Source organism: Grus americana, chromosome 7 (genome assembly GCF_028858705.1).
Source record: "Grus americana isolate bGruAme1 chromosome 7, bGruAme1.mat, whole genome shotgun sequence".
Classification (NCBI taxonomy): domain Eukaryota; kingdom Metazoa; phylum Chordata; class Aves; order Gruiformes; family Gruidae; genus Grus; species Grus americana.
Genome location: NC_072858.1, coordinates 14,188,182 through 14,205,682, shown reverse-complemented (window position 1 = coordinate 14,205,682; position 17,501 = coordinate 14,188,182). Strand labels below are relative to the sequence as shown.

The following is a 17,501-nucleotide window of genomic DNA, read 5'->3' as shown; positions in this document are numbered from 1 at the left end:
AACCATTTTAAGATGTTTACTTTAACAGCTCCTGTGGCTGCGAATGTTTCTTTAGATTGCTTTCTGAATGTTTTCCAAGCCTTGTAAGATGGTGTTGGTCTAAACACAGGCCCAGGTAGCAGTCGACTGTCTGCCCTCATCCTGACAAAAGATGTTGTGCAGGCTCAGACACAGGGAAGAAACACTTTTGTCTTTCTCAGGGAACAGACTATTTAAACAGAGACACATGGAAATATTACTGCTATGTAGAGGCAGCATTATTACTAAGTTGCATTCACCACCTCCTTATCTTATGCCTGCCAGAGCAGAGCAGACCTCTGGGTCTGCCTGGCTTATGGACTTGTTCCAGGCCTGCTGCAAATGGAGAGGGCCAAGAGGCTGATACAGAAAGCTCGCTACATTAGTGTTTCCACCCTTTCAAAGTAGGCAGAGCACAGATCGCTCAGTTGCAGGAAGTCAACATCTCCAGGAGTCACTCAAACTGGTGTGAACTCTAAATCCAGGGGCTATGGCACTTATTCCACTTAAAGTGCCTTTCTCCTCAGTGACATTGGAGCTGCTTTCTCCTGCCTACTGAGAGAGTTGGCAAGTTTTCTGTGTAAGTGTGTTCACTTTTACACACTTTTCTTTAAGAAAGTGAATCCAAATTGTTCTTTCCTCTCTTATGGAATAACTATTAGAAGAATAGCCCAAGTAAAGGAAGAACTGGAGCGGGGGGAAACAAAGAACAAAAGAAGTCTCAGCTTATGTGGTTAATAACAAAGTTACTGAAAAGCAAGTGAAAGCCGGAGTACATCATAGCAGCTGCAGAGGAAATGCAATTAGATTTGTCACCAAGATGGACTGAACAGAAAGGGAAGAACAGTCTCAGGTTTCAGCATATCTGGATTTGGAGTAAGTCAGGGAGCATGACTGCTGACCATAGCTGAGGAGAGCAGTGTAATAGATTAAAGTGGACCAAGAGGAAAGAGATAAGGAACATCTGATGGATTTTCCATTACCCAGGAAAGACTGCTGTGTGGCAACAGCCCTGTGCAGAATACAGTCCAGAGGGCAACATGAAAGGTGGAGGAGAGCTTGAAGTGAAAGCAGTTTAAGCAATAAGGCTGTCAAGCATGCGCTATATTTAAGAGTCAGGAAAAGGGAGGAAGCTACAGACCAAAAGACAAGGCATTCTTTAACTCTCAGAAAAAAGGCAGTAAGTTTTCGTTCTTTACTAACAGGGAAACTTTACTAACTGCTTTTGCATCTGCTAATATGTTGCATCATACCAGACTGGTTCCTGGCCTACCAGTCTACAGCCAGTCTGTCTCTAAACCCTAAGTGACCCAGGATATGGGTAGCTTTGAGCAGGGAAAAATGCATTACAAAGCCAAAGATTTCAATAAGCCACAGATGTCACCCTTGGGGCCCAGCACAAGTTATGTTTTGCCTGTGTGCTGTCTTAATGGGCAGATGGTCACCCCAACACATCTCTAAGCCTCCCGCCTGTGCTAAGGAAAGGTCAGCTGAGTTTCCACATGCTTTTTACATAAGTGTCACGTCAAGAGCACCTAGAAATTTAGCAAGAGATTCATTAGAATGGAGCAAATCATAATAAAAGTGTCCTTTGTACACAGTTGCTACATGAGAAGTCCATTAAGATGTGGTTAGTCTTTCATAATGGAACAGAGGAACATGTGAGGTTGTACTATTCTGTTTCTGGAACCTGAATTAAGCATCTTTAGCCAAAAACCAGCACAGCTAAATACATATACATGACAAATGGCATCTCAGTTTTAACAGAATGAGACCACACCAAATAAAATTACCTTTCCACACAATCATAGACCACAAACAGCAGTGAAACTAGTTTCACGGATTAATTAAAAAAAATTGTCATGAGAAGCAAATTATAATGAGAAGAACTATTAAAGTTAAATCTCACTCTTTTTAGTAGCCTGTGGCTATAACAAGCATCTTCCTCCAATTAAAAGCTCTTACTTGTATAATTTCTACAAACAAGCCATGCAAGTTCTCTCCTTCTGTGGACATGAGAGTCCAAGACCTCTACCAAATTGTACTGCTTGGGCTTGCACATAAGTTGTTTGCATGCTTTTTAAGGTTATTAAAATGAGCATCATTTCAGCTTTTGAACCTTTTGTCACACTGACAGCTCAAGCTGGTCACAAAGGGACTACACTCCAGTTTCTTCTGCAACAATTTACTGATACAAGAGGGGAGAAGAGGTTACTGCACTGAATTAACAGCCATATGTGGCAGCAAGAGTTTTCAAAGTTTTCCTAAGGGGAGAAAAGCACAAAGCAAGTAAATACCAGTTTCCCTTTGATAACAAAAAGCTTTCCATACCTTCCCCAAATTTGGATGTGTTGATGTCAGAGTCATCTCTGGTTCCATTTTGGGATTCCAGGTATGTAGCAGGGACCCAGCCCTGCTCCTCTGCTGTGCTCACAAACCACCAACCTACAAAAAGAAGTAAAAGAAGCTGCTAAGTCAGCATTAAGAGGAACAAGAATAGCGAGATGCTACTGAGAAGGTGGCACAGAGGCAGCAGTTTCGGTGCAGGTTTGACTTATTCTGCAGCCTCCTAGAAGGAGAGGGGGTTTAGTCCTATTATACTGTTTCTATCTGATACTCTCACTGTGGTAAACAAGCATGTGGGCAGGCCTCATGTAAAAAAGGTTGCAGTAGAACAATTTATTTTAAGAAACCTGAAACCTATTCATGACAACTCTGAGTTCTCCAATTCACTCTCCCAGAGCAAGTCTTGCAACTTACATCTACAGTATCAAAACACTTCATATGTGTATATATGCGTATGTGCATATATGTGTTCATGAATGTATGTGAAATAGCACAAAAAAAACCATTTCCCAAATCTTAGTATGAGGTATCACAAAGTCAAAAGATGGAAATAGGAAAGATTTTAGTAGAAGGGCACAGATTTCAGAACATGATACAAAGTATTAAGCACTTGTAGAGCGCTTTTCACCACAGCCAGTGTTTAACAAACATGACCTGAATTCAATGCCCTTAGAAGCTGGAAAGGACTGCACAGAACAGAAATAAGAGAGAAAAGCTTACTGAAATGTTACTTCAGGCCATAAGCACTAGTTATTTGCCTTCCCACCTGAACATCCAAGTTTCTACCATTATCTACAAAAATATTAATTATTCACCAACTATATGGGTCTAACCTTTAGGTCACGTCCATGGATGGATGAATAAAGTTATCGGTGAGCCATCTTCAGGTTAAATGTATCCCAATCATAACTATCCTTGCCTCTTTTCTTGCTTGGCTACATTGATTTATTGAATCCTCCACTGCTTTTGATGTAGACTCACTCACCCAGAGCTTGCTGCTCTCAGACATGAGCACAAATAGATTCTGCTCCATTCAGGTGAGGTCAGGGTTAAGATACAGAACAATAAAAAGCCAAGCAGGTAAACAATTTCTGTTGTTTTCTACAGTCTCCCCAAAAATGCAAGTCACTTTGTCAGGACAATGCAAACTATTGTTCAACACCAGTCTTTCAGCTTCCCCAAAGGGAGTTGAGAAAATAGCTATTTCTGTACATATGCCTCAAAACAATTTACAGACTTTAACAGCTGTCATAAACCCAATAAATTTCACAGGAGACTCCCAAGTCTGTCTGTGATGAGCAAACACAGGGATAAGCCAGCTTAGTCTGTAAATAAACAGGGCACAAAAACTAATTAATTTATGGTGGGGCAAAGCCCCGAGTTGTGTGACGGCCACACAGCCCTCCCAGAGCTGGGAGGCCGCAGCCCTGGGCCTGGCAAGGGGATGGGAGGTTCACTGGGCTCTGCCACCGTGCAGCTTTCTTTAAAGAAAAAAAAAAAGCAGCCAGCTGAAACAATGCTCAAGTGCTCATGCTAAAAGTCACCCAAGCTCACTCCAAATCCTGTCACGGAAGATGTTACCAGAAAACAGTAGTTACAAACCCTTGTCTTCCTCCCTGGGGCCTGTGGCTAGGAGCCAATGTGCCCCAAGCAAACCACCTCACTTGCCACTGCAGAGCTGCTAGGTAGCTCTATTTATTTACTCTCAAAACTCAGACATGGCTTTCCATTTTCTGGCTCAGCAGAGGTTTGGAAACTTTGCTTCACAAGGCTCATGGTTGGAAAGTTTAAATTTAGTTATCCCCCCTCAGCAGGAGGTAGATTCTCCTGCCACGAAGCCCACAGCAGTGAACATGCAGGATCTGCCAGACCGTTTCAAAAAACACATCTTCATGGTTGTTCCTTATTTTACTAGTAACGTATCAACATGGGTAGCAAACACAGTTTAACATACACTTACAATTAGGCACAAAATGTCAGAAGCTGGCTTTCAGCTGATATCAATTAGACTGGAATAGTTTATGTAAACTCTTCCTCAGAAAGAAATTAAACAATTGCACAAAAAGGACTTGCCTACACTTAAAAACGTGTGCTTGGGCCAAATTCAAACCATAGTGAAACCGTCTTGGAGGGCTGGATCATACGGCCTTGACGCAGACCCAGTGCTAGCCCATTTCGCAATATGGCTCCTCTAGTTTGGCTCACTGAGCTGCATTGCAGCCTCAAGACGAGTTTAAGGTCTTGTGTTTGGGGCCATAGTCTGGCTGAACCTCCATCCATCCATCCAAACAGGGCTCCCTGCTAAAAGGCAACCCCTCACCCCCGTGCCTGGGCACAAAAACATGTGCCTCCCTCTTATCTCCATGCCTCCTTACTGCCATTCCCAGCTCCTGAAAGGCCTCGGCAGGGAAACCTCATGACTCCACTGATCTTAAGAACAGGCTCCCACATACCAGCTGGAGGTCAAGTCACATTTGAGGTACATTACAGTCAAGTAACTCAACGAAATCCTTTGCAATGTACAGACAGTGCATGTAACAATCTAAGCGAAGTTTTAAGCTGCTTTGATTCTTCAAGCCATCACTAGGATTAAAGAGCTCATTAAAGTTTTAATTTCTTTCTTAAGATTTCCTTTATAAACTATGTGCAAGGGTAAAGTATAAATAAGAAACCTCCACAACTACTGAGAACTCAGTAGCATCTGTCCAGGTTCAGAGAAAACCAGCCCCCACTCTGAAATTCCTTTCTCCCAGTTCAAGCTTGCTTCTCCGAAGGACAAAAGAAAGGTTTTAATGCAGCTCTTTGGAATAGCATGTCCACAGAAAAAAAAGAATTATGTTTTACTTAAACAGCTTGAACAACTGAGAAGCCTGAGAAACTTCCAACAGCATCCCCCAGCAGCAGAGAAGTCAAAAATGGATGCTCACAAGCAAGACTTGCAAGGGCTTAGAGTGGCCAAGCAGATATTGCATAGGCAGCTCACTCCTTATGAGGCAAAAATCTGAATTATGATGGCACATCTGAGCTGTAACCCTACAGAAAGGAAATTACAGCATAGTGCAAGAATTGACAAACTCCTAGCAGAAAACGGCCGAAGCACAGACAAGCTCCATAATGCAGTCCGTGCATGACAGCCACAAACTGCACAACTCTGCCCAGCTGATTGTGAAGTACTTGCTCCACACCATCCCCTCATTAGAAGCATTAGGGCAGCTGCCATTTGGTCCCACCACCCTTCCCCCACCTCTAGGTTCATGGTTTGCAGACAAATTAGCCAGATTGGTGCCTGTTTGCAGAAAGTCAGGGCTTTAATGGTGCAAAATATCTCGTCCCCTCCCCTGCCATCTTTCCCAACCCAGAGCATCACAGAAACGTTGTTAGAAAACTTGCTTTTGAAACACAGAACAAAACATTGCATTTATTTTCAGTTCTCCCTCTATGCTGGAGTTGAAGTCAACTTCACAATTCATTATTAAAACCATTCTGCAGCAACATCTGCAGGGAATTATGTAAAGTTATCTCTGTGCACTGCCAAGCCAGTCTGAGGTTTGCTCTTGCACTCACACCATCTGTAAAAATTAGGCAGTGCTTTACAGCTTGAGTTAACCCTTACAGATGCCCCTATCTCTCAGGCATCAAAATGGAAGTCTAAAGCTGATGTAGCATGGATGTCTAGACAGAGATTCATCAGCCCTCTTACCTGATGAGGACTGAAATGGAGTCTGAGCCTCACAGAAGGCACACAGGGGGTTGTCGTCACTGCACCCAGACCAACCTCAGCTCAAGCTTTACTGCATTACTCCAAAACCTGCCTTAATTTTTAAGGCAGGATTGCAATTTTTTTCCCCACATATGTTGACCCCTTGGTTGGCATCTGTCAGCATCCCTAGGTGCAACAGCAAAGATGTCTCTACGCTCAGAGTCCAGCAAGGCTCTGATAACTCTCACTCATTATCAGCATGGAGCTAGAACACTTACCAAGAGATGAAAAGTTCCATGGCAAGACGATGATTGCAAAAGAGATTGGTCACACTGGAGAGTGACTAAATGACAGAAATACTTTGATTCTAAAAATCATGTTCTTGCTTTTAAATTGTATTCCCAGTCCTTTCCCCAAAAGGATTTAAAAAAAGCAAAAGAATTAAGCATTATCCACAACCCACACAATGGGAAACTACTGGAATATAGTTAAACATCCATGTTTCAATATTGTCCCTTTCTCCACACCAACAGGAAAATTAGCTATTCCTCTTGAAGTCTGCCTAATCATAAGATGATACAAATCACTTAAGAAAAATAAAATAATGAAGGATCATGCTGAACATTGGTTTCTAATTCTCCCCTCAGCCATTAATTTCTTTATAGACTTTCATTGTCAATTTATGAGCTTAACTAAAGTAAACAAGGAGGACAGCAACGCTATAAAAGGGAATGGGAATCTCTCCTGCATGAGTGGACTACACATTCTTCTAAACAAATACTTAAATAACACTCTACCTCTCAAGAGCCTTGGAAAAATCCCACTCAAGCAGCAGTGTGGTACATTTGACATGTGCTCTTTGGGCTTCAGACAACTGCTCCCTTTTAAGTGCTTCTGCCTTGGAACCATCTCTTGAGCATTTTTTTGATCCAAGAACTTAAACTGTCCCACAAAGCAGTACCAGAGACAATCAGGTCACTTCCAGACCTGGCACACAGACCTTTTTTGTGCCAACAGCTAATTACTTTCCTTCAGAGATGTGATCTGCTTCATTAAAAACCAGCTAAGGCAAGAGTATTGCCGTGCAGATGAAGGTGCTTGCTTTTTCCACCCCTCTAGAGCTCTTCCCACACAGCACGTGTATATTTGATACACATAAGGAAGTCAGTTGTAACTCAGACAGACCTCCAAAGAATATGCAGAAGCAGAAATACAAAGGTACTAGAAGTAGCATTATGCAAGAGGGATTTTCTGCAGTAAACATTCTCACACCGACTTCCTGAAAGTTCACTATAGTATCTGTACAGTGATAGCCTCTAACAGCCTACATGCTGGCTCTGCTCTCTGTAAAAGGCTCCTTCAGTCCCACACGCTTGGCAAAGGCTCTGGGTTGAAAGCATTGAATTTGTATGAATGCCAGCATCCAATTTCTGAGTGTTCTGCCCTTACAATTCACAGAAGAGGCATCTTTCTTTTAAATGTGGAGATATATGAAGAGGTCTTCCTCGCATGGAGTTGACTGTAGTTTGGGGTACAGAAGTCTGTGCGTGAGTCACTGCACAGCAGACTAAGGCTGTCCTCTCAGGATGAATTATTAAAGTTGGTGAAATATTAAAGGCAGCTTTCATCTTTAAACACATAATGTTTCCCAGCCCGTGTGCACTGCAGACTTCACTGCAGCCACCATTTAACCACAAAGCAATGTTTATCTCATTTTAAAGATGGAAGTGGGGCTTAAAGACGTGCTCGAGGAAGAAAGATGCGCTTGCGGCAGACATCCTACTTGAACACGATTAAGATCCACAGCACAGGTTGACAGCCCTTTATGTGCAATACCCAAAGGAGATTGGGCCACACATTTGGATTCCAGCTCAACCATGTGTCATGATCCCTCCAGCCAGTTCACATACTAGAGCTGCAGGCTAGGAGCATGGTTCGCACGGGCAACCCCACTTCTCACAGGATCCTCATTTTGCAAAGTGTTGCAGCCCCAAATACCTGTGCCTGACTGCTCTTGCAGTCAAGAATGAAGATTGTTATCTTGCTTGCAGCTACTGTGGCTGCACTCATGGTACCGAGTACTGCTTTTGCAGTTCAGGAATAAAACTCACCACCCCAAGTTACTGCTTAACTCCAAGAGATTTTCAAATTTGCTGATGCAATACCCCAAGAGCCCCACAGCACTGTGATGGGGCAGAGTTGTTAGCTTTCTCATGCAAGAGAAGAGAGGAAAAAGGATCACACCTGTCATTCCTTCCCTGGGAGCCCAGCATAGGAAATTGGAGCTTCTATATGTGTTATGAAATGGGATTTTTACCATAGCACTAAAAGCTGAACGAAACAGTACAAACAAAAACTGTTGTGGTTTTTTTTTTTAAAGGAACATGAGCTCTTCTCAAAGAAAATAATTAAATTTGAAATGTAATAAGCAAACACTTTCCTCCTGGTACCAAACGTGTCACAACATCTGACAGAACATACATTAGAAACCACACACCTGACTGCTGTTCAACAGCAGTCACACAACCACAGGCTACATTCTGCCCAGCAAGCTACCTTCAATATTTGAAACGGTAATAGTTTTATTATTTAGTGAAGAGAGAACACATAGAAGGAGGAACGAAGAGAGGCTGCACACTCCTGTGCCTTGCTCCAGTGTTCAACTAATATCTACAGGAGTCCCTATAAAAAACACAATAGAAACCTGACCTTAAGAGCATCACTTAGTAATCCTGACAAGCCAAAGCACACATGGACTACCCCTAGAAACACTTTTCTCTCCTTCCTTAGGGAGGGTCTGAAAGCTGAGTTGTATTCTCAGAGTACAGGCTGCAGCAGTTTTTGCTTGTTTTGGTGATGGAAATAACACTTGAGGGCTTCCTGAGGTGAGGGAGAAGATGGGGAGCAGAAGGTGGGGACTTCTGGAAGGCTGGACTCTGATGATGTAATTTTTTTGGCTATTAACAGAACAGCACTTTGCCTTATGGAGCTAAAAGTTCAAACAAAAGGCCAAGAGCTGAGACCATGGTTTGCTGTTCTCCACCAAAATTTGCTAGTAACTGCAAATGCTTAGGACTCAGCAGCAGCACAGGAAATTGCATTCCTTGCACTGCTCTAGGTGTTACTAAGTTCAAGGAAAATAGAAGTGAATCCCAGAGTTTGGGTGCTGTAACATATCAGGGAGACAATAGAGTTCTTTCCTGCAATGAATGGCTATTAAAGTAACCAGTTGTTTCGAGTCTATATGGTTATGGATTTGCTATCCTAAATCCTTCTAGTCTGTCGTCTTCCACCTCTGCTACTAATCTTGTGGCATTAGTAGATGAAGACTTCTCATCTGTGCTGTTAGTATATCCCTCTGCTGCTGTACTCCAGTTCCTATGCTTGCAGAGCTGGCATGGAGTAGAGGACATACTACATGTGAATAAATACCCTACTTATTGCTGCCCACACAGGTTTTTCCTGGACCAAAAGCAGCTGACTAGGTGCGTACATAAGTACTCGATACAGAGTCCCAAAGTGCATCTCAGATTCTGGCTTAAACATCTAGCTTGCTTGGATTGATTTCACATCACATTATATGCATAAACACACACGTATATATGTGGAAATTCACACCCTGACCTCTGCATTCAAATACATATTACCCTAGTCTTCTGCTGGGATTGGAACCATGACTCCTTGTACTTCTGGAAAAAGTAGAAGTGTTCAGAACATGGGAAAAGTTCATGGGAAAAGAGAAAACTGGATAATATACAACTCAGCTCTAATACTTTATGGGTTACATCACTAGTAGAGACGATGGATATTCAGAGTATTAGACAACTAGAAAATAGCACATTACTGTATTTGTTCGAATCTTATAAGCTAGTAGGTGACAAGCATTCCAGAGGTGCACATTTCACAAAATACTTATATCTTTATCTCTTATTACAGTTGTGACTTCTTGTGTATATCTGTATATGTGTGTGGGGGGAGTTAAGTAAAGCACACAGTTTATCTTTGGGTTCTGATAATATAAACCAATAGTTACAAACTCCAAGTGCTGTATCTGCAGCTATTTGCTGTGGCTGAATTGTTACCCAGGGGCTTCCCCTCCCTGTTTGAAAACAAAACCCCTCAAATTTGTGTATTGACACAGCTGGAACGAAAGAATCTGCCAAATATGTTTTTCAAGAATTGGCGCATACATCCACAAAGCCACCATATAATCCAGTACAAATTACACAAGTTGTGTCCTTAAAGCAAGGGAGTAAAAGCACTACCTATTATATTAACAGCTATGGAAAAGTCTTGGCCATTGCCTATAAATCCCAGATCAAGTCCCATCACACTCCAGATCACCAGCTTCCCTTAAACTGTCAAGTACCCTGGGCTCCCCAAGACAGCAGCAAAGCACCACTTCCTAAGCCTGCCCATGGCCAGCTCCAAAACATGCATAGCCAACGTGTTGAAAGCGTTGGCCAGCATCCCCAGACCACTGAAATTAGGTGATCCACAAAACAATGAAGTCAGCCAGTTCTACAGGCCAGTCAGCACCCAAGAAGTTGCAAAAAAAGGTTTGCCAAGGCTCAAACATCCTAATGTCTTCTAAAAATAAATTTAAAATAATTTTTCCCTTCCTGCTTTACTTCATTTCAAGAACACCTAATGGTGAAACAGTCTGTGCAATGTGAGCTGCATTCCACATAGCCCTATGCGTTTGCAGCTCAGTCTTTGTTCAGTATAGGAACAAAAGAAACTAACAGAGGGAGTGCTTTACTCAGAGGAAGTATCTCATCAATCATGACAAGGAACAAAGCTATCTTTAGGTGGGCATACTGTACTGCGCAAGCAGCCTAGCTGCAGCTGCTAGCCTGTGAATGCCAAGTACTGTACAGTAACTGGAGTAAAACAAGGTCCATCCATAGCCCAATGGCTTTCAAGAGGTTACTGACTTGTACTGGTATACTAGCCAATCCAACCCACAGTACCAACTCAGTTATTATAGAAAATACCTGTTTACTAATCACGGATTTTCCTTTTCTAATCTGATCTGCTTGGAAACAGGATTTCCTGTCTGACCTCAAGTTCCAGTCACACTACATACCAATTTTCACTTTCAATGCAATCTTTTTTTCCTCTTGAAAAGTGGTAGATTTACATGCACCCTTCAAAGACAAAGTCTTTGAAGTCCACAAGGCAAGGTAAGATTGCTAGAGGGCACTCAGACTTAACAGCCAGTATAAAAAGCTCTGCATTAAGTGTCTATTGGCAACAAGTAGTACTTCCTTTCCTCTTTCCCTTTCCCTAAAGGTTTCTTTACTTCAGTAGGTCCCAGAAATTGACCAGTGAGCTATTTACTGTTGCTGATGTCTTTCAGTACAGCTTCCCTCATTATCTAAGTTCATGGGGCACTTTCCTTCCTCCATGCTCAATTACAGCCCATGGTCTTTCATCTTCTACTTCCAAAAGGACTTTTGTCCTGTATCTCCTTTAGTGTTTCTACTGTTAGGAAGATGTAGCCCAAGTAGAAAAGTTAAGCAATAAATCCATTTCCCACTCTCCTTAAAGCCTGTCCCCCACCTCCTCTCCAGCAGTCCATCATGTAAAGGTTGAAATCTATAGCTCCGAGGTTTTAATGAACCTGCCAAAGTGACACTGTAACACCATGTTTAAATAAATCAATAATTTACAAGAGCTCCCAACCACAAGTGGGTTTGCTGGGGCATGGATAGAGGACGACTCCAGCACACAGCACAGAACATACAGAAATCTGGTGGGCAAACCCAGCCCGTGGCAGCAGACAAGTAGCCCACTGCCTTCAGAAAACTATGCCAGCACAGCCAGCTCCTGCAGAAGATTTTCCAGAGCCATGAACAACTGATTACAGCAAAGGCATGCAAACAGATGGCTTTCCGCCCCACGAGGCATGAGGAGCTCAGCCCCAGGAGCCAACGGAGACTCTCTATTAGTCATTACCAGTTGTGGGGTTGTGTGTTTTCCGTGGTCGGCCAACAGGGTGCAACAGTCAAGCTCACAAATAATTTCCTTTACATTCACAGGACTTAATCTTAAAGCAAACACATTTTGTGTCCAAGCTTTCTTTAGGAAAACATGAATAAGCTTTCAAATGGGCCTCACAGTAATCTTGTCCAAAGATTACAAATTACTTCCTAGTGGTTTAAAAAAGTTACAGACCCCCAGCCCCAGCTGATAGGAAACAGCCTTCACAGGCAGCAGAGAATAGCCAATATTTACTTCCTGCACAGATTGACAAAAGTCGCTTTTGTTTTAATTTCTTATTCTGAAGTCTGTAGAGAATGTGGTGTCAGTTGCTTACTGGGAAATCCTCAAAACCATGCAGAATCCAGAAAGAGAGACTCTGTGGACTAGGAATGATCCTAACAGAGTACCAAACAGCATTCCAGGTGCTAGAGTCAAAATCATAAAGGAATCCCATTTCAGTTGAAAATACATCTGCCCCTTCTGAGGCAGACTTCGGTTATCTCAGGACAGAACAGAGCAACAATGGACAAGAGCTTGAAGCAAGGAACAAAGGCTATACTATATACAGCACAAATCAGAGGACAAAGCAACCAAACAATGATATTAGTTCAGTCTGCAGCACAGTTGAGTCACCAGATTAAAAACACTGCCTTTTACAAAAAGCTTTTATGGGATCCTTCTGAACTTCAGTACTCCTGCTAAAGGAATAGAGACACCTCGGTTTGCTGGTGCCCAGCACAGTGTGCAGAACAGCTCCACTCTGCTGCGCTCAGATAACCACCTCACAAATTGCCATTTCCGTATCCTGGCTGTTCCTTGAAGCTCTGCTGTCCACATACGGCTTCTGTCCAGTTCTATTTATTAGCTTGATCTGGCAAGATCATAGCCCAGGTGGTACGTTATCACGAATACTGGTGTAAGCCAAACTGAACGCTCTGCTGTCCCCTCTGACACTGCTTCATTGCCTTTCTCCTGAGCTCCATTCAAGCCATGTTTCTGCAGTGACCCCAGGAGCTCAGCCTCAGAGCTGCCTGCACAAGGCTGCAGGAAATGACAGCTTCGGAAATGAGTACCAGAGTGATGAATAGCAGGCTACAAGAGCAGCCAGTGCATTAGCGGGCTGCCAATTAATGAACTACATTGTATTGAACAAGGGCATACATGGGCAAGTAGTATCACTGGCACTCCCCAGAAGATATGACAAACCCAATTCAGTATTTTTTGAATGGTTTTTCCAGACTTCTCTAAAATTTAGAAACTTAGACTTGTTGCTGTATTTTGTTCAGCAGGAAGCTGAACTGGCCCCATTTTGAGCAGATTATGGAAAATTGAAAGAAGAAAAAAAAAATGGGGAAAGAGATTTGCCTTTTATCTTTATATGTCATGAAGACCCAGACAATGAGGTGGAAACAGCAGGGAACGTTCACCTTTAGGAAGGGGATAACTGAGCTCATCCACATAGACTCCAAAAAAGCAAGCAGGAATTACTGGGGTATCTGGTTCCATCAGCTCTAACAAAATGGTGCATCAGCAGCATGAGAAGGTGAATATGGGAGAGCCACTGTGGCAAAAACTTCTAGTAAGATGCCTATTTTCCCCCCCTCAGTCAAAAAAAAGCACTCATATTACAGAAAATACTCTGCACACAGGTAACAAAACATTTGTTTCTACTCATTCTGGCTTAGCCTCCGGATAAGAAGGCTCCACACTATGCTCAAGCATCTTTGCAGGGCTTCCGCCACATGGTAGGTAAGCATGTGACTTCCCTGCAGCTTGCTTGGTTGTCTCACCTGGGATGCTGACTTTAGAGACTGATATTTAGCTTTTGGTGCTCCTTACAGACTGGAAATGCAGCCTAGACTCAGAGTAAAGAACTGCTCTACCTTGAGAGACTAGAAACACCCCACTTAGTAAGTCTTGCACTATGGGAACATCGACAGCAACATTCCTATTAACACCTTCTTCATAGAGAAAGGCTGGGTTGCCAGCAGCCTCAGTTGCTAATCTGCCACCAGGAAGGCACTGTTAAATGTGCAGTAAGTCCCAATATTTAAATATTTTCATTTTCTGACTCTGTCTCTTCAAGCTTAATAAAACAAAGCCAGATCAGGCACTAAGCACAGATTTGGTGGCAATAATCAGTGAGGCTGATCTTCTGATGCTAAATAAAGGTTAGCAAAGCAAATTAATGATGTGAGATACAGAAGAGCTGTCAATCTCCACGCACTTCAGAGCTGAGACAAGACAAATGTATCACTGTAAGGCTTATTCCTTTCCATTAGGAATAAATCAACCATGAAACAAGGGCAAGAGTAATGCTGTCCTTGGGTGAAAAGCTGAGATTTGCAGACCCTCCATTACAAACACACATGCATTACACAATACAGCACCATTTAAAATAAGCAGCACAGTAACAGATTACCTAAACCTGTTAGACAGATGATAGAGAGGCATAGTGTTTATCTTTTCAACAGGGAGTCACTTAAGCTTACCCTATGAGTGCATGTGAGATTAAACCATTCCCTCTCCCCAGTACAAGGCTACCCAAAGAGGACATGCTGGACCGCTTGTGACTACCCCCAGCCAGACTGCTGCAAGTGCTACACTTTCCACATATCTCCTCCTTTCTTTGCACAGGCAACTGCTATTCCCCAATCACTCATAGAAAACCTTGAGTTCAGGTATTCTGCAACCTCATACTTTTCAGGATCTCACTCTTGGCAGATTGATGGCCTTTCTTTCTTTCTTTTTCTTCTCCTTCCCCCCAAAAGCATTTATTTACCCTTCTTATTTTGGGAAAGGTCCGTGTGTTTCGGCACAGAGGCTGCATGTGTACTGCACGCTGAGAAAGAGGATGGTGTGGTTGCTGGGGAGCTGGCCTAGCTTTGGGGAGTTCTCTGCAAGAGAACTGAGAACCAGACCAGTTCTTTTCATGGAGGAGTTTTTCTCTCCCCAATTTCCAAGTCTTAGTTACTTCCCTTCCCCTCCTCCACCACCCAAATTTGAACAGTGTTTCCTTTGTCTGTCCCTTATGTAGACTTCCATTCTCTGGAGACAAGGCCTAAATGTCTAGCACAACAGGACCCCCGTCTCAGCTGGGCCTTAGGCACTGCCATAAAAAACAGAGATCACAAAAGCATGGCTCTTGCAATGTAAAACAGCCCAGATAGTAAACAAGTCTTTGGATAGGTCTGTTAGCTGCCATATTAATTATGATGTTGGAATGCTATGGCTTAACAAAAGCTTACATGTTTGTTTTTTTTTTTCCAAAACATCCCATTTAGTGACTATGCATGCACATTTCTCAGGATAAATTAGAGTTCACTGCAATACTTACGTAAAGTATATCCAACAGTGCACCTCCAGCAAGACCAACTGGACCACTAGCACATTTTAGGATGACGAACAAATTGAAGTTTCCTCGGCAAGCTTCCCTCACAAGGGCTGCAGGCCAGGATTACAGAGTGGAAAGAGCCCAACCTGGGTAGAAAGTACGTAGTCCTGTAGCTGCTAAATCCCTACTGGGGAAGGGGATTTCCTGTTACATTTCAGAGAGATCTACTCCCCACATCCCTTGTTTGCATGGGTTCATTCAACGCACACTAAATTCTCAGACTCCAGCTCAGCAACACATCATGCAGTGCAGTCTGCAGAAGGCAACCAAGACCACATGTTCCTTTGGAAGGACAGACATCACTTCCAACTCCCTTTTCTAATTTATGCAGAGACCCTCAACACCAGGCATGAGGGAAGCCACCTCCAAGGCATACCAGTCCCCTGATAAATTTCTTGGTCAAGGTTCTGGCTAGTAACCAACACCTCTTGAATGTTCAAAACTGCCTCCTGATGTTCCTCAGCCCCACAATAAGATATAGCACAGCTCTTTTGTGCATATACAAGCCATTTTCATGAAAATCATGCTTTCCTCACCTGACGTATTTGTTACCAGTTGCTAATATAAAAGTCAGTGGGGTTGCCTGGTACCAACACACATGGTATGGTCTGGGAGCACAAAACAAGCTTTTTGCCATACTTATTTTGGTAATGGTCACACTATACTTGCAGCAGTTCACGGTAATTATTAGTTAGTATTAATTATGCAGTATTACCTTGTTAATCTTATTTCTTAAAACAAGTCTTCCCAGTCTGCCCTGCCAAACAATAATTGGAACTGGTTTAATAAAGTTTGGAAGTCAGCTTGGCATGGTGCTAAAATTAAGGGCTTAATTCTCGGTCCTACAAAAGGTTAGATTTGTTGGTCATCTGCCAGCATGTACTCTCTCAACTCTAAGCTATGCCCCTACTTGCTAGTCCACACTTGAAGCTGAAGGAAAAAGAAGATTCAAAGGAGATTTAACATCTGCTCTGCCCTCTTGCATCTTGCAGGCCCATAGTGCCACATCACCTAGCTCACCAATACTGTGCCTAATAACCTTTACCAGACTACTTATTCTAAGGAGCAGGGCTTTTTTCCATAGCTGAAGTTACAGTATGGAGGCTATTCCAGGAACACAGGCACTGGCCACCAATATACAAGGAATTGTTGTACAGACATCTAACCTGCTTCCCAAGATGCTTGGTGAAGATTTAGGTGACAGGAAGGTGGAAAGATTCAATCTTACAACTTCTATCTAGTTAGATTTTAATTTTGTTTTTCCAATTTTCTCTGGCACTTCAGCTTCTGCATTTACCTTGGCAACACTTTCCAGGAGTCCCAGAAAAACACGAAGATGATCCAAAGTCTCAGGTATTTCTGTCAGCCTATCACATCAGCAAAGCCAGATGGACCAAGCCATAGCCTTGAGCATCACAACCATTGAAATTTCAGAGCATGGTTTGACTTCATGACAATTTTATAGTTTGAGCAAAATGCAAATAAGTATTTTCATGTTGCACCTCCTAAAGCCTGAGAATATCTAACCCTATTAGAAGATGTGATCTGCTTCTACTTGGATGCAACGAATGAGGTATGACAGAGGGAGAGGATCTCAGGAACACCTCTCCACCTTCCTACTACAAGAAGCAATTAGTCAATTTTGCTCACGTCTGTTTAAGTTCTGATCTCTAAAGAGAAGATAATACTCATTAAAGTAGCCTCAGAGTTCGATATGACATTTGACACATTTGCTGATGTGACTTACAGATGCCAGCATGGCTATGACCTACTTCCAGGAGCTGCCTCTCCCCCTCTCCTTCTCCTAGGAAATGCAGAAGCCACCTCCCCCACCCCCCACTCTGTTTTTTTCTTCCTGGTATGTCTTTTCCATAGAAAATCAGATGGGCAAAGCCATTAGCCAGTTGACTACTTCTTACTGCTTTTGCCTCTCCCTCAGCTGGGCAGCCCCCTACAACACAGGAGTCAGGAGGAGGCTGAATCTATCTCCAAGCAGAGTAGAGGCCATCTCTCCATTTGTGGAGTGGCAGCTCTTGTGCTTGCCAGCACTGCTTA

General features: G+C 42.8%; 1 protein-coding gene across 7 annotated transcripts in view; it reads right to left on the bottom strand.

The window, feature by feature from the left end:
- The window catches only part of SH3PXD2A (SH3 and PX domains 2A), a 268,737-nt gene that overhangs the window by 37,511 nt on the left and 213,725 nt on the right, over positions 1–17,501 (bottom strand). For 6 of the 7 annotated variants that reach the window (XM_054832109.1, XM_054832111.1, XM_054832110.1 and 3 more), the window contains one exon: positions 2,350–2,463. The exons of the other annotated variant lie outside the window; for it this stretch is intronic. In XM_054832109.1, coding sequence (XP_054688084.1) covers positions 2,350–2,463 — 114 coding nt within the window. The remainder of the gene's footprint in view (positions 1–2,349; positions 2,464–17,501) is intronic. 7 annotated transcript variants of the gene reach the window in all.